General features: G+C 44.2%; 1 protein-coding gene across 9 annotated transcripts; it reads right to left on the minus strand.

Moving 5' to 3' along the window:
• Positions 1-3,691: 3,691 nt before the first annotated feature.
• LOC142971632 (uncharacterized) lies at positions 3,692-21,558 on the minus strand. Of its 9 annotated transcripts, none has more exons than XM_076112214.1 (28): positions 21,467-21,558; positions 20,744-20,914; positions 20,382-20,513; positions 20,205-20,261; positions 19,748-19,818; positions 19,487-19,652; positions 19,254-19,360; positions 18,372-18,728; positions 18,029-18,140; positions 17,815-17,961; positions 16,861-17,009; positions 16,659-16,787; positions 16,507-16,585; positions 16,343-16,420; positions 15,998-16,144; positions 15,475-15,584; positions 15,247-15,388; positions 14,994-15,169; positions 14,791-14,897; positions 9,204-11,944; positions 8,873-8,968; positions 7,466-7,927; positions 7,284-7,373; positions 4,928-5,080; positions 4,698-4,850; positions 4,535-4,591; positions 4,404-4,466; positions 3,692-4,308 (listed from the first exon to the last, which is right to left on the minus strand). In XM_076112214.1, the coding sequence occupies exons 2-28, from the start codon at positions 20,882-20,884 to the stop codon at positions 4,081-4,083; spliced, it is 6,450 nt and encodes a 2,149-aa protein (XP_075968329.1). In that variant the 5' UTR covers positions 20,885-20,914; positions 21,467-21,558; the 3' UTR covers positions 3,692-4,080. The 9 variants fall into 9 exon arrangements, with proteins under 9 accessions (XP_075968329.1, XP_075968330.1, XP_075968328.1 ...); XM_076112215.1 differs by having other exon boundaries at positions 4,698-4,847; positions 7,284-7,376; XM_076112213.1 differs by having other exon boundaries at positions 7,284-7,376.
• Positions 21,559-21,658: the final 100 nt, after the last annotated feature.

The following is a 21,658-nucleotide window of genomic DNA, read 5'->3' on the forward strand; positions in this document are numbered from 1 at the left end:
GAGAACATAAATTAATCAACAGTGAGACGATTGGGAGGTTCCTGTTCTTTAGTGTCCTACAGAACACGGAGAACATAAATTAATCAACAGTGAGACGATTGGGAGGTTCCTGTTCTTTAGTGTCCTACAGAACACGGAGAACATGAATGAATCAACAGTGAGACGATTGGGAGGTTCCTGTTCTTTAGTGTCCTGACTTTATGACTCCTTTAACACACATGTCCCATCACTTCAACCTCCTGACAGTTATCCTATGACTCTATGACACGATAACTTTAGCTAACATTAGCTCAACGGCTAAAGAGCCTGAACCAGATTTAGATGAAACCTGATCCTGGTCTGGATGTGACCTCGCAGCAGTTAGTCATGAAGAGACTTCACAGTAGGAGTCCCTAAATATAATGTCATGTTGAAGGAAATGAATGTCATGAACAAGTTGTTTTAAAGTACTCTCTTAAAATACTGATCACAGTTAAAGGGACAGTAGTGATGTTCTAAAGTGGGGTTCTATGAGTTATCTAGCTACCTAACTTAGTTTTATTCCACGTTGATGCTGGCTTTAAAAGTGTCTTTAAGTTCTTAAACTGCAGTAATTAAAGATCTGAATACGTCTCCCACCATCTAGCTAGCTAGCTAAATTAGCTATGTTCCAGATGTAATGTAATCTTAGCTGATGTGTTTTATCAGCATCTCTTTTTAGAAAGTGAGACCAGTTGTTGGTGTGAAAACATTCTGGTACCAAACACAGGAATCGTGGCTTTAGAGAGAGACACTGAGGACACTTTTGGGTTTGTAGTCTTAATAATTACATATTTTCACTGTCTTATAAGCATTAATTATCTTTAAAAAACACAAACATATGTATAATTCATGGCACACTTCAAAATAGTTTAAATAATTATGTGTCTCTCCTTGTTGACTATCTTACATATTTTTAGTGAAATAAGGTTTAGCAGCTTCAGCTCCTTCAGTCATGAAGGTAAAAAGGTGAATATATTCTAAATAGAACTGATTATTTTCATTGCTTTGCTCTCCTATCTGTTTCTACTCAAACATCTGGTGAGTAAATAAAGAGGGTCAGTTTGAGCAGCTGGCGGTGCGTTCGAGGTCATAATGTGTTTAAATGAGATTCCCTTATTCTGTTAAATTCACTCAATAAACACTCGATTTCTCCATCAACAGAAACATATGTTCAGTTATTAATGCTTAACAAATGAGTTATTAACGCGTCATGAATTAGTTAATGCGTCATAAATGAGTTATTAATGCACCATAAATGAGTTATTAACGTGTTATAAATTAGTTATTAATGCATCATAAATGAGTTATTAACGCATCATAAATTAGTTATTAACGCTTCATAAATGAGTTATCAATGCTTCATGAATGAGTTATCAATGCTTCATAAATGAGTTAACGCTTCATAAATGAGTTATTAATGCTTCATAAATAAGTTATTAATGTGTTATAAATGAGTTATTAATGCTTCATAAATGAGTTATTAATGCACCATAAATTAGTTATTAATGCTTCATAAATGAGTTAACGTGTTATAAATGAGTATTAATGCGCCATAAATGAGTTATTAATGCACCATAAATTAGTTATCAATGCTTCATAAATGAGTTGTCAATGCTTCATAAATGAGTTGTCAATGCTTCATAAATTAGTTAATGCTTCGTAAATGAGTTATTAACGCGTTATTAACGCGTCATAAATGAGTTATTAATGCATCATAAATGAGTTATTAACGCATCATAAATTAGTTATTAACGCTTCATAAATGAGTTATCAATGCTTCATGAATGAGTTATCAATGCTTCATAAATGAGTTATCAATGCTTCATAAATGAGTTAACGCTTCATAAATGAGTTATTAATGCTTCATAAATAAGTTATTAATGTGTTATAAATGAGTTATTAATGCTTCATAAATGAGTTATTAATGCACCATAAATGAGTTATTAATGCTTCATAAATGAGTTAACGTGTTATAAATGAGTATTAATGCGCCATAAATGAGTTATTAATGCACCATAAATTAGTTATCAATGCTTCATAAATGAGTTGTCAATGCTTCATAAATGAGTTGTCAATGCTTCATAAATTAGTTAATGCTTCGTAAATGAGTTATTAACGCGTTATTAACGCGTTATAAATGAGTTATAAATGAGTTATTAACGCATCATAAATGAGTTATTAATGCGTCATAAATGAGTTATTAACGCATCATAAATTAGTTATTAACGCTTCATAAATGAGTTATCAATGCTTCATGAATGAGTTATCAATGCTTCATAAATGAGTTATCAATGCTTCATAAATGAGTTAACGCTTCATAAATGAGTTATTAATGCTTCATAAATAAGTTATTAATGTGTTATAAATGAGTTATTAATGCTTCATAAATGAGTTATTAATGCACCATAAATTAGTTATTAATGCTTCATAAATGAGTTAACGTGTTATAAATGAGTATTAATGCGCCATAAATGAGTTATTAATGCACCATAAATTAGTTATCAATGCTTCATAAATGAGTTGTCAATGCTTCATAAATGAGTTGTCAATGCTTCATAAATTAGTTAATGCTTCGTAAATGAGTTATTAACGCGTTATTAACGCGTTATAAATGAGTTATAAATGAGTTATTAACGCATCATAAATGAGTTATTAATGCGTCATAAATGAGTTATTAACGCGTCATAGACCAGTTAAGAGACATTCATTATAATATCTATTGATATTATCTATAACATCTCTGTCCAGTGATTTTTGTATTTGGTAGTAATACTGTTATAAATGTTAGTTATGATTAATAAGTTATTAATAAGTGACTGACCACCCAAAAGTTTGAAATACTAGTTTATCAGTAAATGATTAAAAGTGTTCTGTTCTTATTTATGTTTATAATGTTAACAATATTAGAAACAATCCTTTAAGAGAAGCAGGAACATTTAAATAAAATAAATGTAAAGTAATTGATAACGCTGCCCGTTCTGTACACAAAATTATAAAATATCAAATATCAAATATCTACTACTATTCAGCTTCTATACAAATATATACATATATATATAAATATTTGTTTTTTTTTTGTTTCACTGAGAAACAAAAAGTGCTGACGGGTTGTAAAATGTTTTCACCGTTTATTTAATTCACTTTGAACACATTTACTCTTTAAAGTTTGTGATATATTTATACATAAATACATCAAATACATAAAGTAAACAATACCTGAGACACGTTCATGGAGATCAGGACGTTACCCTGCCGACACTGCGGAGAGAAAAGTCAGCCGAGAGACTCTGAGAGAGAGAGACTCTGAGAGAGAGAGAGCGAGAGAGAGAGAGAGAAATAAAGAGGGAGAGAAAGAGAGGTGAGAGCAAAAGAAAGAGAAAGGAGAGAGAAAGAGGGAGAGAGAGAGAGAGAGAGAGAGAGAGTAGTTAGAAATAGCTTCCAGTAGATTATCAATGACAGACGTCTGTCCTCCAGAAACAAAGAGAGACACATTCAAACACCTCATCACAGATTAACTTTGCAGTATTCAGTCTGAACAAAGTACACATAGTACACGTATTGAAGTAGAAGTATTTTACCTGAGTATTTCCATGGGAGGATCCAGTTAGAGAGCCGTCAGCGCCTCCTGCAGGCGGCTCAGAGCATCACAACAGAGACAAGTAGAAGCTCCTGATGAACACTTTTTTTTATTGAGCTTCATATAAAACACACAGCTGACCTCTGACCTTCACATGAGCCGGACTGGAGGATTATGGGAAACGTAGTGTGTCAAAACAGAATAGAAATACAATACAGTAACTCACTCATTGACCTTTAAACTGGCTCATTACTTTAATCATTTTAATAACTGATCAACATTTGTTGTGACTTTTAAAAAGTTCGTAAACTCAAATGAGTCGCGAGGCGTTCAGGGTCCCTCTGGACAAACCCTCCTGCTGGAGGTACTTTGTATAAAACTACAGTATCAAAATGTATTATTTATATATTCTGTGAATCTCAGAGTTCTGTTCATTTGGTCCGGAGAAACACTGAAGACTCATTGTTTTTAGGATTCAGGCGTTACGATTGGCTGAGGGACAACCTAAGCTCCTCCTCCCTCAGGCTGCGGTCCAATCGCTGCGTCTCAGACTCCAGGACGGACGGGATTGGACGGCGCGTGACCTCGGCCAGCGAATCAGTGAGGTCGTGTCTCAGAGAGATCAGCCATTGGCTGTTCCTGGAGGACTGCTGGATAAACTCCGCCCTCTGCTGCTGGTCGGCGGCCAATGAGAGATGGAGCTGAGTCACCTGAGAGGGAGGAGACACGGTGACATCATCAGCACCCACCTGACAAAAAAACAAAAAAAAAAACACCTGACACTCTTCTTCTGTGGTGCTCTCACCTGGTCCTCCAGCTCCCTCACTCTGCTCCTCAGGTGCTCTTCTTCTGTAGTGTCTGCAGGCTCCTGAACAAACAGCACAGCATTTTATACACAAACTCACATGTCCGTCCGTCCGTCCGTCCGTCCCTCACCTGAGATCTGCTGCTGTCATTCAGCTGCTGTCTGAATCGCCAATGCTCCGCCTCCACCTGAAACACACAAACAACAACACGCAGTCTCAGAGTGTGTACCTGTCTCACTGTGTGTCTCAGTGAGTGTGTACGTGTCTCACTGTGTGTCTCAGTGAGTGTGTACCTGTCTCAGAGTGTCTCTCAGTGAGTGTCTGTCTTTCTTCAGTCTGTCTCTCTGATGTTCCAGATGAGAGTTCTTCTCGTTGAGTCTTTTCTGGTCCAGCTCTAGTTGTGCCACCAGCGTCTGAAGGACCACCAGTCTGTCCTCCACATCCTGCTGAGACACACAGTCAACTTTATATTCACATTCAAACCAAACTGACAAACTAACCGGCCAATCAGAGACTCACTGACCTCGTCTGTGTTAGGCCCCGCCCCCAGGCTCTGCTCCCATTGGTGGGCTCTCTCCCTGTAGCCAATCATAGCTGCCTCTGTTCGCTCCAGAGCCAATCGGACACGATCCCTGTCTTTCTCCAGCTGGTCTGTCCTCTGAGTCAGAGAGTACACCTTCACAACAACAACAACAGAGTCACAGAGTACACCATCACAACACCAACAGAGTCAAAGAGTACACCTTCACAACACCAACAACAGAGTCACAGAGTACACCTTCACAACACCAACAGAGTCACAGAGTACACCTACACAACACCAACAGAGTCAAAGAGTACACCTTCACAACAACAACAGAGTCAAAGAGTACACCTTCACAACAACAAGAGTCAAAGAGTACACCTTCACAACAACAGAGTCACAGAGTACACCTACACAACACCAACAGAGTCACAGAGTACACCTACACAACACCAACAGAGTCAAAGAGTACACCTTCACAACAACAACAGAGTCAGAGAGTACACCTTCACAACAAGAGTCAAAGAGTACACCTTCACAACAACAGAGTCAGAGAGTACACCTTCACAACAACATCAGAGTCACAGAGTACACCTTCACAACACCAACAGAGTCACAGAGTACACCTACACAACACCAACAGAGTCACAGAGTACACCTACACAACAACAGAGTCACAGAGTACACCTACACAACACCAACAGTCACAGAGTACACCTACACAACAACAGAGTCACAGAGTACACCTACACAACACCAACAGAGTCACAGAGTACACCTACACAACACCAACAGAGTCAAAGAGTACACCTTCACAACAACAACAGAGTCAAAGAGTACACCTTCACAACAACAAGAGTCAAAGAGTACACCTTCACAACAACAGAGTCACAGAGTACACCTACACAACACCAACAGAGTCACAGAGTACACCTACACAACACCAACAGAGTCAAAGAGTACACCTTCACAACAACAACAGAGTCAGAGAGTACACCTTCACAACAAGAGTCAAAGAGTACACCTTCACAACAACAGAGTCAGAGAGTACACCTTCACAACAACATCAGAGTCACAGAGTACACCTTCACAACACCAACAGAGTCACAGAGTACACCTACACAACACCAACAGTCACAGAGTACACCTACACAACAACAGAGTCACAGAGTACACCTACACAACACCAACAGAGTCACAGAGTACACCTACACAACACCAACAGAGTCAAAGAGTACACCTTCACAACAACAACAGAGTCAAAGAGTACACCTTCACAACAACAGAGTCACAGAGTACACCTACACAACAGAGTCACAGAGTACACCTTCACAACAACAGAGTCACAGAGTACACCTACACAACACCAACAGAGTCACAGAGTACACCTACACAACACCAACAGAGTCAAAGAGTACACCTTCACAACAACAACAGAGTCAGAGAGTACACCTTCACAACAAGAGTCAAAGAGTACACCTTCACAACAACAGAGTCAGAGAGTACACCTTCACAACAACAGAGTCAGAGAGTACACCTTCACAACACCAACAGAGTCAAAGAGTACACCTTCACAACAACAGAGTGACAGAGTACACCTTCACAACAACAGAGTGACAGAGTACACCTTCACAACAACAACAGAGTCACAGAGTACACCTTCACAACACCAACAGAGTCAAAGAGTACACCTACACAACAGAGTCATAGTACACCTACACAACACCAACAACAGAGTCACAGAGTACACCTTCACAACACCAACAGAGTCACAGAGTACACCTTCACAACAACAACAGAGTCACAGAGTACACCTTCACAACAACAACAGTCACAGAGTACACCTACACAACACCAACAGAGTCACTGAGTACACCTACACAACAACAACAGAGTCACAGAGTACACCTACACAACACTCACAGAGTACACCTACACAACAACATCAGAGTCACAGAGTACACCTTCACAACAACAACAGAGTCAGAGAGTACACCTTCACAACAACATCAGAGTCACAGAGTACACCTTCACAACACCAACAACAGAGTCACAGAGTACACCTTCACAACAACAACAGAGTCAAAGAGTACACCTTCACAACAACAACAGAGTCAGAGAGTACACCTTCACAACAACAACTTCAACCAATATTAGGCTAAGGCGTCAGCGAATGGGGATCCAGTTAATAAACAATAAACAACCAACATCAACAACAACAATCATCATCATCATCAACATCATAATCTTACAGTAACAGAGTATTTGAACAGTGGGGTATTAGTACTCTAACAGAAGTAAAGGGTCTGAATATTTGCTTTGAGGAATTCTTTAAATCACTTGTTAAATGTTTTACCTCAGCTTCTCGTTGCCTCAGCAGCCTCCTCATCTCTTCCTCCTCCTGTTGCAGTGAGGAGATCTGCTTCTCCTCCTCTTGCTCCTCCTGCTGCTCCTCAGGAAACAATACAAATTTGAATGTGATGACTTTTTGTCCTCTTTCCATCAAGAGTTTTAAAAACTTTCTAGAAGACACCTTACCTCTCCTCCTCCTCCTTTCTCCATGTTTGTCTCTTGGTCTCTCTTCCTTCTCCTGCCTCCATCCATCTCCTGTCTCTGAGTTTTCTGCTCCTCCATCACGGCTCTGACCCGGCTCTCCTCCACCTCCTTCCTCGCTTCCTCCACCCTCAACCTCCACTCCTTCTCCGTCTCCTCCTCTCTCTCCCTCAGCCTCTGGATTTCTCTCGACAGAGCTTTCAGCTTCACTTCCTGCTCCTCCTCCACCTCTTCCACTCTGTTCTTCCACCTCTCCTCTGCCTTCTCCTTCGCCCGTTGTGCCTCCTCCAGCTCCTCCATCATCTCTCTCCTCCTCCTCTCCAGGGCCTTGGCTCTTGCTCTCAGCTTATCCACCTCTCCTCTCTCCATCTCCTCTTCCTGCTCTCTGAACCTCTCCACCTCCTCCTTCAGGGTGCTCCTCAGACGCTCCTCCTCCATGTGGCTCTCCTGAATGATTAATATTTAAAGGAAAACTTTAACATTCTGTTTCTTTTTGTTCAGTACAGAGCGAAAGGCTGGTGTGTTAGCTTAGCTTAGCATAGCATAAAGACTGGAAACGGAGGGAAACTGCTAGCCTGGCTCATATCCCCCCATCAGCTCTTATAAAGCTATTATGTTGTTGCAACACGGTCAGTACATTTACTACAGTACTCTACTGAAGTACAACTTTGAGGTACTTGGACTTTACTTCAGTAATTTCATTTTCTGATACTGTATATTTTTGCTCCACTACATCTCAGAGGAAAATATTGTAGTTTTTACTGCATGACAAATATCTGATATATCTCGTTCCTCTTCTTCAGATTCACAATATAGATACAAAACATTCAACGAACAAATCATTGTGTGGGACAAACCGAGAGTCCACATCCAGGACATCAAGGACACCAAGGACACCCAGGAGATCAAGGACGCCGTGGGCAACCTGAGCACCCTGGACACCAGGGACACCCAGGACAACCTGAGCACCTTGGACACAAGGGACACCAAGGACATCAAGGACACCCTGGTCACCAGGACAACCTGAGCACCCTGGACACCAGGTACACCAAGGACATCCAGGACATCAAGGACACCAGGACAACCTGAGCACCCTGGACACCAGGGACACCCTATGAACATCCAGGACACTCTCGACACCCTATGGACATCCTATGGACACCCTATAGACACCCAGAACCCCCAGGACACCCTGGTCACCCAGGACACCCTATGGACACCCTATGGACACCCTATGGACACCCTATGGACAACCAGGACACCCTATGGACACCCTATGGACATCCTATGGACATCCTATGGACACCTCTGGTAACTATAGTGAGTTTGAGTGTATCTGAAGTATTTAATTTATTGAAGTACTAATACTGAGACCAGCAGGAGGTGCTGTACCTGCAGGAGGAGTTTCAGCTTGGTCACCTCCTGCAGAGCGACCCTCAGACTCTCCTTCTCCTTCACTTGCTCTCTGCTGCGACTCACATCAGACACCTGAAGCACAAAGAGAATTGGTTATGTCAGTTTATACAGTAGTATATATACGTACAAACATATATATATATACTGTCTATACATGTACGTGTATATATATATATATATATATATATATATATATATATATATATATATATATATATATATATATATATATATATATATATATATATATATATATATATATATATATATATATATATATATGTGTATATTTATTGTGCAACTGTACCTGACTCTGCAGGGAGCTCAGGTTCACCTCCATGATCTGCTGCATTTCTTTCAGCTCCTCCTGGGCCTCCTGCCTCCTCTTCTGCTCCTTCTGCACCTCCTGTCTGAGAGCAGCCACCTCCTTCTCTGTCCTCATTAACGTCTCTTGTACATGCTCCTTCTCCTTGTGCTCCTTCTGCACCTCCTCTCTGAGAGCAGTCACCTCCTTCTCTCTCCTCATTAACGTCTCCTGTACATGCTCTTTCTCCTTGTGCTCCTTCTGCACCTCCTTCTCTCTCCTCATTAACGTCTCCTGTACATGCTCCTTCAACTTGTGCTCCTTCTGCACCTCCTCTCTGAGAGCAGTCACCTCCTTCTCTCTCCTCATTAACATATCCTGTACATGCTCCTTCTCCTTGTGCTCCTTCTGCACCTCCTCTCTGAGAGCAGTCACCTCCTTCTCTCTCCTCATTAACGTCTCCTGTACATGCTCTTTCTCCTTGTGCTCCTTCTGCACCTCCTTCTCTCTCCTCATTAACGTCTCCTGTACATGCTCCTTCAACTTGTGCTCCTTCTGCACCTCCTCTCTGAGAGCAGTCACCTCCTTGTCTGTCCTCATTAACGTCTCCTGTACATGCTCCTTCTCCTTGTGCTCCTTCTGCACCTCCTCTCTGAGAGCCGTCACCTCCTTGTCTGTCCTAATTAACGTCTCCTGTACACGCTCCTTCTCCTTATGCTCCTTCTGCACCTCCTCTCTGAGTGATGTAATTTCTTCTCTTCTCTTCATCAGCTCCTCCTGCGCCTCCGTCTTCTCCTTTTGTTCCTTTTGTACCTCCTGTGTTAGACCTACCACCTCCTTTTCAGCCCTCCTCATCTCCTCCTGGGCCTTCTCCCACCTCCTTTGCTCACTCTGTACTGCCTCATTGAGGGCTGTCATCTCCTCCTGGATCTCCTTTTTCTTCCTCTCTTCCCTCTGCGCCTCCTGTCTGAGAGCTTTCACCTCCTTCTCGCTCCTCCACAGTTCCACTGACATTCCCGCCTTCTCCTCCTCCAGATCTCTCGTTCTGGACTTCCCTTCTTCCTCCAACAGGAGGTGCTGACTTCTCTCAGCTTCCACCAGTCTCCCTCGCTCCTCTTTCTCCTCTCTCAGTTCATCGTCAAGCTTTCTCTTCTCCTCCTCTCTCCTCCTCAGATCCTCCCTTGTCTCCTGCACCTCCCTCTCCATCTCCTCTAATCTGTCATCCATCCTCTTCCTCTCCTCCCTTGCTCTCCTCAGTGCCTCCCTCTCTTCCTCCCGCTCCTCCTCCACCTCTCTCACTTCCTCCTCCAGCCTCCTCTTCTCCTCCTCCATCTCTATCAGCTTGTTGTCCAGCCTTCTCCTCCTCTCCACCTCTAGTCTCCTCAGCGCCTCCCTCTCTCTCCCATCCTCATCCTCCCTCTCCTCCAGCATTGCTCTCAGGTACTGCGCCTCCTCCCCCCGCTCCTTCAGGACGTGGTTGAACTTTGCCACCTCCCTCGAGCTCTGCTCAGCCTTCTCCCTCCACTCCTTTACCTCCTCCTCCAGCCTGTTGCAGGCCTCCTCCCTCTCTATGGCTTTCCTTCTTGCTCCCTCCCTTTCGGCCCGGGCTGCCTGCACCTCCCTGGCCTGGGAGGAGACTGTGACATCTTTTTCTCCTCCCTCCCTCCTCTCTTTCTCCAGGAGCAGCCGGGTTTCTTTGAGCAGCGCCTCCAGCTGCTCCTCCCTCCCGGCTTTCTTCTTCAGTTTGTTGTTCGCCTCCCGATGCTCCCGTTCTCCCTCCTCCTTCTGCTCCTCTGCCAACTTCACCTGCCTCTTCAGCTCCTCCACCTCCTCCTCCCGCTCCCTCACGGCGCTCATCTGTCGCTCCAGGCTGCGCTCCCTCTGCTGCACCTCCTCCTTCATCTCCTCACATTCCTCCTTGGCCACGTTCAGCCTCACCCTCAGCAGCTCCACCTCCCCCACCTCCTCCCTCAGCCTCTCCACCTCCTCCTTTGCTCTCCTCGCTTCCCCCCTGAGTCGGTCCACCTCCTCCTCTCTTCTCATCCTCCTCTCCTCCTCGTCTTGCAGTCTCTCCTTCTCTCTCCTCTCCTCTAGCTCGGAGGTTTCTTTTCTCAGTCTGTTAAGCTCCTCCTCCAGCTCCTCCACCCTCCATCTTTTCGCCTCCTCTGCTTCACTCCTCAATTGCTCCATCTCCTCCTCCCTCTCCTCCTTCTTTCTTTCTAGTCTCTCCATTCGGTCGCAGAGCGCCTCCATCTCCTCCTCCCTTTTCACCTCCTCCTCTCTCAGCCTGACCTCCGTCCTCTTCGCCTCCTCCTCCAGTCTCTCCTTCTCTCCCTCCTCCTGCTGAAGTCTCTCCATCATGTGGCTGATACGCGCCTCCCTCTTCGTCACCTCCTCCCTCATCCTCTCTACCTCCTTCTGTCTGTCCCGCTCCTCCTCCCTCAGCCTCTCCACCTCCTTCTGTCTCTCCTGCTCCTCCTCCATCAGCCCCTCTATTCGCCTCCTCAGCGCCTCCACCTCCCCGTCCCTCGTCCCCAGCTCCTCGCTCAGAGCCTCCCTCTCTCTCTGCCAGACCTCCGTCTCCTCCTTCTCTTCCCTTCTACTCCTCCTCAGGTCTTCCACCTCCTTTGTCAGCCTCTCAGTATCCTCCCTCAGTGCCTCCTTATCCTCTTCACTCCACTCCTTCTCCTCTTCTCTCCTGGTTGTTGTTCTCTTCAGTTCTTCTAGTAGACACTCGATCTCCCCTTCAGAATAAAAGCACGATAAAACGGCTGTTATAAACACAAATACAACTTCTGCTGTTAATACTACTGATACTACTACTGATACTACTGATACTATAAATACTACTACTATAAATACTACTGATACTACTGATACTATAAATACTACTACTATAAATACTACTGATACTACTACTACTATAAATACTACTGATACTACTACTACTATAAATACTACTGATACTACTACTACTATAAATACTACTGATACTACTACTACTATAAATACTACTACTATAAATACTACTACTACTATAAATACTACTACTGATACTACTACTACTATAAATACTACTACTGATACTACTACTACTATAGATACTACTACTATAAATACTACTGATACTACTACTACTATAAATACTACTGATACTACTACTACTATAAATACTACTACTGATACTACTACTACTATAGATACTACTACTATAAATACTACTGATACTACTACTATAAATACTACTGATACTACTACTACTATAAATACTACTGATACTACTACTACCATAAATACTACTACTGATACTACTACTACTATAAATACTACTACTATAAATACTACTGATACTACTACTATAAATACTACTGATACTACTACTACTATAAATACTACTGATACTACTACTACCATAAATACTACTACTGATACTACTACTACTATAAATACTACTACTATAAATACTACTGATACTACTACTACTATAAATACTACTACTACCATAAATACTACTGATACTACTACTACCATAAATACTACTACTGATACTACTACTACTATAAATACTACTACTATAAATACTACTACTATAAATACTACTGATACTACTACTACTATAAATACTACTGATACTACTACTACTATAAATACTACTGATACTACTACTACCATAAATACTACTACTGATACTACTACTACTACTATAAATACTACTACTATAAATACTACTGATACTACTACTACTATAAATACTACTACTATAAATACTACTGATACTACTCAGGGTTCATACACATTTTGACCAATGGATTTCCATGACTTTAAACCAAATTTCCATGACCAAACATTTTGTGAAATCTCGGTGTATACATGAAAAAGTGAGAAAATGTAGTATTTAAACTAACAATGAGAATTCAAAGCATCCAGTCTACCGTAAATGACACAAACGAATGCGAGACAATAGTTTGATTAAAAGAATAAACATTTATAAATATACTCTGGTTGACAGGCATTCATAACACTGACACATCAATAAGAGCTTTAGTAGGTAGCAGCATCCAGCTAGTGCACATGTTGCTTTCCCTTTTGTAGTGCACATTATTCATTGAACCCTGTTACTGTACGGCTTAATATTAACTTCCACTGTTACTGTACGACTTCATATTAACTTCTACTGTTACTGCAAAGCTGTTGGAATTGTGGCCTATCTTCTATTTGCAATTAATATGCATTCAATCCAGTTAAATTATTTAAATGAAAATGATAATCTACTCTGACTAAGGTATCTTATCAAGAGTAAAATAATAGCTGTGATCTATACACACCTCTGCATTAGCAACCCGCTGAAATGAAGGTACAGGCTCCTTAACCCTCTCATTACTTCAGGGTTCTTGAGAGCAACGTGGGACTGTTGGTCCACTGGCTGTGGTCATCACAGTGAACAGTGTGAACAGTGTGATGAGAGGACATGTGAGCCTTGTTGCTGTAGTTCATCTCCTTGGAGCAGAGGCTGCATGTAGCATACCCTGCCTTATCAATGTATTTAACACTGTGACAGCAGGAAGCTGTACTCACGTCTGTTTAGACCTCCACCTTTATCCAGGCCCAGCACTACCTTTATCCAGGCCCAGCTCCACCTTTATCCAGGCCCAGCTCCACCTTTATCCAGGCCCAGCTCCACTCACATCTCAGCCCTGCGTCAAGCTGCGCTACAACCAGCCTCCTCTCCCTGAAGCTCTTTGACCTCATCATCTCATCAGTATCTGGGCCTCATGTTTCGTGGTCATGAAAGTTATTCTGACCACGAAATCATCCTCATTCTACTTTGAGTTAAAACAAACAACCTGCAACCAGATGCGCCGGTGTTCCGGTTTAACGTTAACGAGTGACCGCGTGAACTGAACCGGAACACGGGGGGCTGCATGTTTCATCACGTTACGTTTTTTCCTTCTAAATCGTGATAATGACGAACGTTAACAGTCGACAAAGTTCCGCATGCAGTGGACGTTAACTTAACCCAGCAAGTCTGAACGGTAACGGAACATAACGGAACTTAAACTTTAACGGAGGGAAAGACGCTGCAGACATCTGAACGCTGATTGGCCAAGACTCGACACGTCAAAGATGTTCTAACACATTTTCTCCTTGTCTCTCTCCAATCTGAGAAACGCTGGCTGGCAACTCAGCGCAAATGAACGACATGAAAATATGAATATAACACATTTCCATGACTTTTCCAAAACTTTTGGGATTTTATTTTTTTCAAGCACTTTTCCAGGCCTGGAAATAACCATTTTAAAATTGCATGGCTTTTCCAGGTTTTCCATGACCGTACGAACCCTGACTACTACTATAAATACTACTGATACTACTCGCATGTACTGCTTCCCTTTCCCGCTAGTCTGCTGTCTGGTTGTGAGGTCAGGCTGATCTGATATCAGCTCTTTGGCCTGAAGGTTCTCCTCAAAGTTCTCCTCTCAAACGGGTCTTGGGGTAAGATCGCGAGGATCGCTTCCGGTTGAAACCGGTTCAACCGGAATCGAGGAAATGACAAATAAGAGACTTGAGATGAAGGTGAAGATGGACTCACCCTGTAGAGCCTCTTTGACCTGCTGCACGGTGCTGATGTGAGTGATCAGCTGACTTCTGTTTACCTCTGACTGTGAGAGCTGCTGCTGGAGAGACACCGACACACACCTGGAGAGAGAGAGTACAAGTACACACTATATATATATATACACACACACACACACACACACACACACACACACACACAGGTGTAATGTTCAGTACCTGAGCTCCTCCAGCTGCTCCCTCTCTCTCTGCAGACGCTTCTGCTCCTCCTGCTGCCTCCTGCTCTCCCTCTGCTGCCGGTCTCTCCTCCTCACCTCCTCCTCCTCCTCCTCCTGCCTCAGCTGCTGCTGCGCCTCCTTCAGCTCCACACACACTGAGGCATGCTGGGAGAACAGCTGAGGACCACACACACACCCATGATGCATCAGCCAGGTGTAGCGCTGTCACATGACTGTCACCTCCTCCTCCTTACCTCCTCCAGCTGACCTCCCTCCCCCCCTCTCTCCTCCATCAGGGAGACCAGCTGTCTCTCCTTCTCCTCCAGAGTTCTCTCCATCTCTCTCTCTCCTTCTCTGAGTTGACGGAGGACATCGACCTCCTCCTCCCTCTGAGCTCTGGACAACACCAGAGATCAATGTTATCAATATATACTATTCATATTTACAATCCAGATTCAATGTTTATATGTAAACAAACTCACCTGAGCTGGCTGGAGTCCAGGTTCAGGGTTCTCACCTCTCTCTGCAGACAGGTGACCTCTGACCTCACTATCTGCAGCTGTGATTGGCTGTCAGACAGCTCACACTCCAGCTGCAAACACACAGGTGAGGACAGGTGAAGACAGGTGAGGACAGGTGAAGACAGGTGAGGACAGGTGAGGACAGGTGAGGACAGGTGAGGACAGGTGAAGACAGGTGAGGACAGGTGAAGACAGGTGAAGACAGGTGAGGACAGGTGAAGACAGGTGAAGACAGGTGAGGACAGGTGAGGACAGGTGAGGACAGGTGAAGACAGGTGAAGACAGGTGAGGACAGGTGAAGACAGGTGAAGACAGGTGAGGACAGGTGAGGACAGGTGAAGACAGGTGAAGACAGGTGAAGACAGGTGAAGACAGGTGAAGACAGGTGAGGACAGGTGAAGACAGGTGAAGACAGGTGAGGACAGGTGAAGACAGGTGAAGACAGGTGAGGACAGGTGAAGACAGGTGAAGACAGCATCGGTACCTTCAGCAGCTGTTTGCTCAGCTCCTTCTTGTCCAACGCCAAAGACCAGTTCAGGGCGGCCATCTTGTCCAAAGAGTCACGTCCTTCCTCCACCTCCCTCCTCAACACACACTCAGAGGACGAGAGACACAACACTCTGTCTCTGGACTGAAGGGGGAGACATGGGGGAGAGACACGGGGGGAGAGACATAGGAGAGAGACACAGGGGGGAGAGACACAGGGAGGAGACACGGGAGGAGACACAGGGGGGAGACATGTTCATGTGGAGACATTAACACAGATGACCTCTGACCTTCACTGATTGGTTCTAACATGTTCAGATAAAGACGTCATCATCAGCTGTACTTTCTGCAGAGCGTCTCTGGCATCAGCTGCTTCTTCTCCTGCTCTCTGGGTGTCCAGCTGCTGCCTCTCCAGCGCCCCCTAGAGGAGAGGAGGAGCTGCTGACTTTGCCTCTCTCTTAATGAATGAGTGAATGAATGATGGAGGAGGAGAAGACCAGTGATCACCTTCAGAGAGAAGATCTCCATCCTCTGAAGAGTCTCTGTCTCCGTCAGCTGGAGCTTCTCCATCGCTTCAGCCTCCACTCTGAGACAACGATGAACTGTTTTAAATCAGATATGTCATGAAATATAAATAATATATAGAATATTATTCATACCGTCTGAGTGTTTCTGTCTCCAGCTGTCTGTCTCTCTCCTCGTGTCTGTCTCTCTCCCTCCTCAGACGTTCCTTCTCTCTCTGCACCTCCTCCAACAGGAGATGCAGCGAGGACGACGCCTCCTGCTCCCTGTGACACACACACCGTTTTATCTATTAACTACTATCTGTGTGTGTGTGTGTGTGTGTGTGCGTGTGTGTACCTGCTCAGCAAGTCCACAGTGTGTGTGAGCTCCAGCTGTGTGTGTTGTGAGTGTGTTTGCAGCAGCTGGTTGTCGTCCTCCAGCTGTTTCAGTCGGAGCTGAACAGCTGTTTTCTCCTCACCGAGCCGTCGCAGAGAGAGCTCCGCCCCCTTAGAACACACACACACGTACACGCACACACACACACACACACGCACACGCACACGCACACGCACACACGCACACACACACACACACAATGAGGAATTGAAGTTTAAAAACATTTCTAGTATGATTAAAAGCACACCCTGAAGAATGTATTAAATGTCACAACATGTTTACTTATAGAAGATATTATACGTTACAATGTATTTACTTGTAGAGGTCTTAAACCAAAAAGTATAGTCATTGAAGTATTAAACACTGTGAAGAAGTATTAAGTATTAGGGAAAGCAAGGGTCTTCAGGAGGTGACCATGTGGTGATAGAGAGCAGAGACACCGGCATCAGGAATGGAAGGAGGTGTGTGCCAGCGGGGGTTGGAGAGGAGTGATTGATCAGGCCAATGGGTCAAAGGCCAGGAGGGGCTTATCGGATTTCAGCCAATCACTGAGCTGATACACATTTTCAGAGACACTTTGAAGAAACGAGGGACTGTGAATTGTGGGACACGGTCAGATCTTCTGGGGGCCATCGAGCAAACACACCAGTTTGCTGGGTGTTCCGGATTGGACCTCAATTTCATGGAATTGATGTGTTTGTTTTGTTATTAATAGTGTGTTCAGTTTGCAACTGTTTAGCTTCTGTAAATATATTTTGATTTGATTATAACCTGCACCAGCTGACTGTCAGAGGACGACACAGCACAGGGGGAGGGCCGGCCTTTCTCTTTGTTCAAACACACACACACACACACACGAGCTTCATGACGTCGTGACCTCTGACCTGCAGCAGAAGGGGCTTCCTGTGGACTCACCTGTAGTTCCTCGTGTCTCCACTGCAGGGCGCTCTCAGTGTGAGACAGGACAGACAGCAGGGAGGACAGGTCCAGACTGAGGACGCTGTCTGTGGAGACGCTGTCTGTGGAGACGCTCATGGACCTGCTGCTGCTCAGGACTCTGGACTGGAGACAGAACACACACTAATCTCTGACCTCTCACCTGTGACCTGTGGTGATGTCACTGACTCACCAGTTTGACCACAGCCTGACTGACCGACTGAAGACTCCTCTCTGTGTCCTCATGTCTCTGCACCTCCTTCTGTCTGTCCTCAGCCTGCAGCGAGCGAGACAGCTCCTCAATGCTGGGAGACAGACAGACTTTATTGATGTGCAGCAGTAACAGTACAAAGTAGGAAAGAATGTAAATAAAACAAATAAAGATAATCAATAAAGCAAAATTAACCAAATGTACACAATGAGAGAAATGATATGAACAGATCAACAGTATAATATATAACATTAATATAATATATATATATATATATATATATAAACTAGCCATAGCATGCTAGCTAGCTCAGTAGCTAACTGACCGTTCTGTCAGCTGGAAAACTTTTGTCTCATGAAGAAGCTTCAACTCTGAAATCTCTCGCTCCTTCTCCTCCCACCTCTCCTCCTCCTTCTCCTCTCTGTGCTCCAGCTCTCCTAAGGAGAAGGTTCCCATTGTGGAGGAGGAGGTGAGAGGAGGTAGAGATGATGAGGAGTCTGGCGGAGGGAGGACCAGGGTAGAGGACAGAGGAGTGAGGTCAGAGGGGAGAAGAAGGGGAGGAGCAGAGGAGAAGGGTTTGATGGGAGGAGCAATGAGCCTCAGAGAGGAGGAGACGGAGTAACAGCTGGACAGGAGCGAGGAGGAGAGACGAGAAAACTCCGCCCTCAACTGCAACAGATCCCTACAGACAGAGAGACAAGGATGGTCAACTTTCATCAGGTAAACATTCATCAGGTTGGTCAACTTTCAAAAGGTTGGTCAACTATTATTAGGTTGGTCAACTTTCATCAGGTTGGTCAACCTTCATCAGGTTGGTAAACTTTCATCAGGTTGGTAAACTATTATTAGGTTGGTCAACTTTCATTAGGTTGGTCTACTTTCATCAGGTTGGTCAACTTTCATCAGGTTGGTCAACTTTCATCAGGTTGGTCAACTTTCATTAGGTTGGTCAATTTACATCAGGTTGGTTAACTTCCATAAGGTTCATCAACTTTCATCACACTAGTCAACTATTAGGTTGGTCAACTTTCATCCGGTTGGTCTACTTTTATCAGGATGGTCAACTTTCATCAGGTTGGTCGACTAACATGAAGTTGGTCAACTAAAATAAGGTCGGTCAACTTTCATTAGGTTGGTCAACTAAAATAAGGTCGGTCAACTTACATCAGGTCGTCAAGTTCTATGAAGTTGGTCAACTTCGACGTACCTGTCGGCGGCGGTCTTCACGGTGTGACAGTGTCTCCTCAGAGATACTACAGACCTCCAGACTGAGAGAAGATGATCCTGCTGATGACCAACATGACCTGAGCGACACTGGAGAGAGGCATGCATGCACGCACGCGCGCGCACACACACACACACACACACTCTCAGTTTTAAGGTGGATTGGTCAGAAAATCCATCTTAAAAATCACAACAATAAGAGTTAAACCAACCAACCTCTCTCTCTCTCTGCCAATCATCGTCTCTCTGCCCTGCCTCCTCCAAAGCTCTGGTCCACTCAGATGTCACCTTCTGGAGGTCCTCCCTCAGGGCCTGGTTGGCCTGCTCTGATTGGCTGAGCTGCTCCCGGAGAAGAGCGTTTGTGTCAGCCAATCCGAGAGACCTGAAGAGACAAACACGTGAGACTGTAACACACACACACACGCACGTGAGACTGTAACACACGCGCACACACACACACACACACCTCATCCTCACCTGTGTTGTTCCTCCTCCAGCCTGATGAGGGCGCTCTCCAGAGAGTCACTGTGTTCATCCCTGACCCTCCTCTACACAACAAACACAGTACACAACATCTGGAGTACTACGGTGAGACTAGACTACACAACATCTGGAGTACTACAGTGAGACTACAGTACACATCTGGAGTACTACAGTGAGACTACAGTACACAGCATCTGGAGTACTATAGTGAGACTACAGTACACAACATCTGGAGTACTGCAGTGAGACTACAGTACACAACATCTGGAGTACTACAGTGAGACTACAGTACACAACATCTGGTACTAGTACTACTCGTAGTAGTACTTGTAAAGTACCAGTAGTAGTATCAGTAGTACTAATAGTAATAAAATAGTAGTGCTAGTAGTAGTATCAGTAGTATTAATACTAGTAGTACATAGTACACTAGTAGTACTAGTAGTATTAGTACCTCGGTGCTGACCAGCTGAAGCTCCACTCGTTGACATCGATCTCTGTACTCCAACACCTGCACACACAGTCAGAACTCTCAGTACTGTAGTAATACTACTGACTATACTGTGATATCTGTACTGTAGTAATACTACTGACTATACTGTGATATCTGTACTGTAGTAATACTCCTCACCTTGTTCTGCAGGCGGTGGATCAACAGAGCCTGTCTGGCCTCTCTCTCTCTCCCCTCCCTCACCCTCCTCTTCCACTCCCTCTGATCACTCTCAGGATGGAGGGAGAGTGAGGGAGACACTGACTGGTACAGCTGGAGAGAGAGAGAGAGAGAGAGAGAGAGAGAGAGAGAGAGAGAGAGAGAGAGAGAGAGAGAGACAGACAGACAGAGGTAATGGTTAGGATTTAGTCAAACTCTAGTCCAATACCAGTCCAACCCGATAATCACATGACCTCCCCCCCCTCTCATTCAGAGCTCTGCTCCTGGACTCTAGCTCCTCCCCCTCTCATTCAGAGCTCTGCTCCTGGACTCTAGCTCCTCACCCTCTCATTCAGAGCTCTGCTCCTGGACTCTAGCTCCTCCCTCTCTGCTCGACTCTCAGCCAGCCCCTCCTGCAGACGACACACCTCCCGCTTAAGCTCCGCCTTCTCCTGCTGCCACCCAATCAGCAGCTCCGACTGCATGCTGACAGGTAGACCTGGTCTTCAGGGATCCTGGTGTAGTGGAGACCCACAAAAGTTTATATTTATATGTAACACAGTGTGGTATTAGTACCTTTACTGTCACATAGTATATTTACAGTGTGGTATTAGTACCTTTACTGCAACATAGTATTTTAATAATGGGGTGGTATTAATACTTCTACATATATAAAGTGGTGTACTATGGTATACTATAACTTCCTCTGTGTTCCAGTGTAAAGCAGGTGGACAAAATAACAGAAACACCAGTTCCAACTCTCTGAACCAACATTAAATATTAATGTATAAATATTATACTTCACATATGTGTGCTGTGTACTTGTACTGCAGTAGTGGTAGTATTAGCAGGTACTCTGTTGGTGTCCGTATCTAATCAGCTTGTATTAATCTGTTAAAGTGCAGAGACAGCCGACTGTAGCTAGCCTGTTAGCATGCTAACAGCAGGCAAACAAGACTGTCAATAAAGTTAATTCAAGTGCGTGACGTTCCCTGCTGAAGCTGCTGCACGAGCGTCACTCACAAAAGTGTCGAAAACATTTTTAGAACACTTTAAAAACTACAAACCGCTTCAGTCATCCGGTCTGCACGAGCTGCTGTTTGTTGTTAGCATATTCAAACCAGCGGACGTGACCGTTGAACCCGGAGACAAGGAGGTCACGTGACAGGAAACAAAGCGATGAAATTTAGACAGCGACCCCTGTTGACCGAAATATATATATATATATATATATATATATATATATATATATATATATA

Source organism: Anarhichas minor, unplaced genomic scaffold, assembly GCF_050575085.1.
Source record: "Anarhichas minor isolate MPS153535 unplaced genomic scaffold, ASM5057508v1 ptg000048l, whole genome shotgun sequence".
In the NCBI taxonomy this organism is placed as follows: Eukaryota; Metazoa; Chordata; class Actinopteri; order Perciformes; family Anarhichadidae; genus Anarhichas; species Anarhichas minor.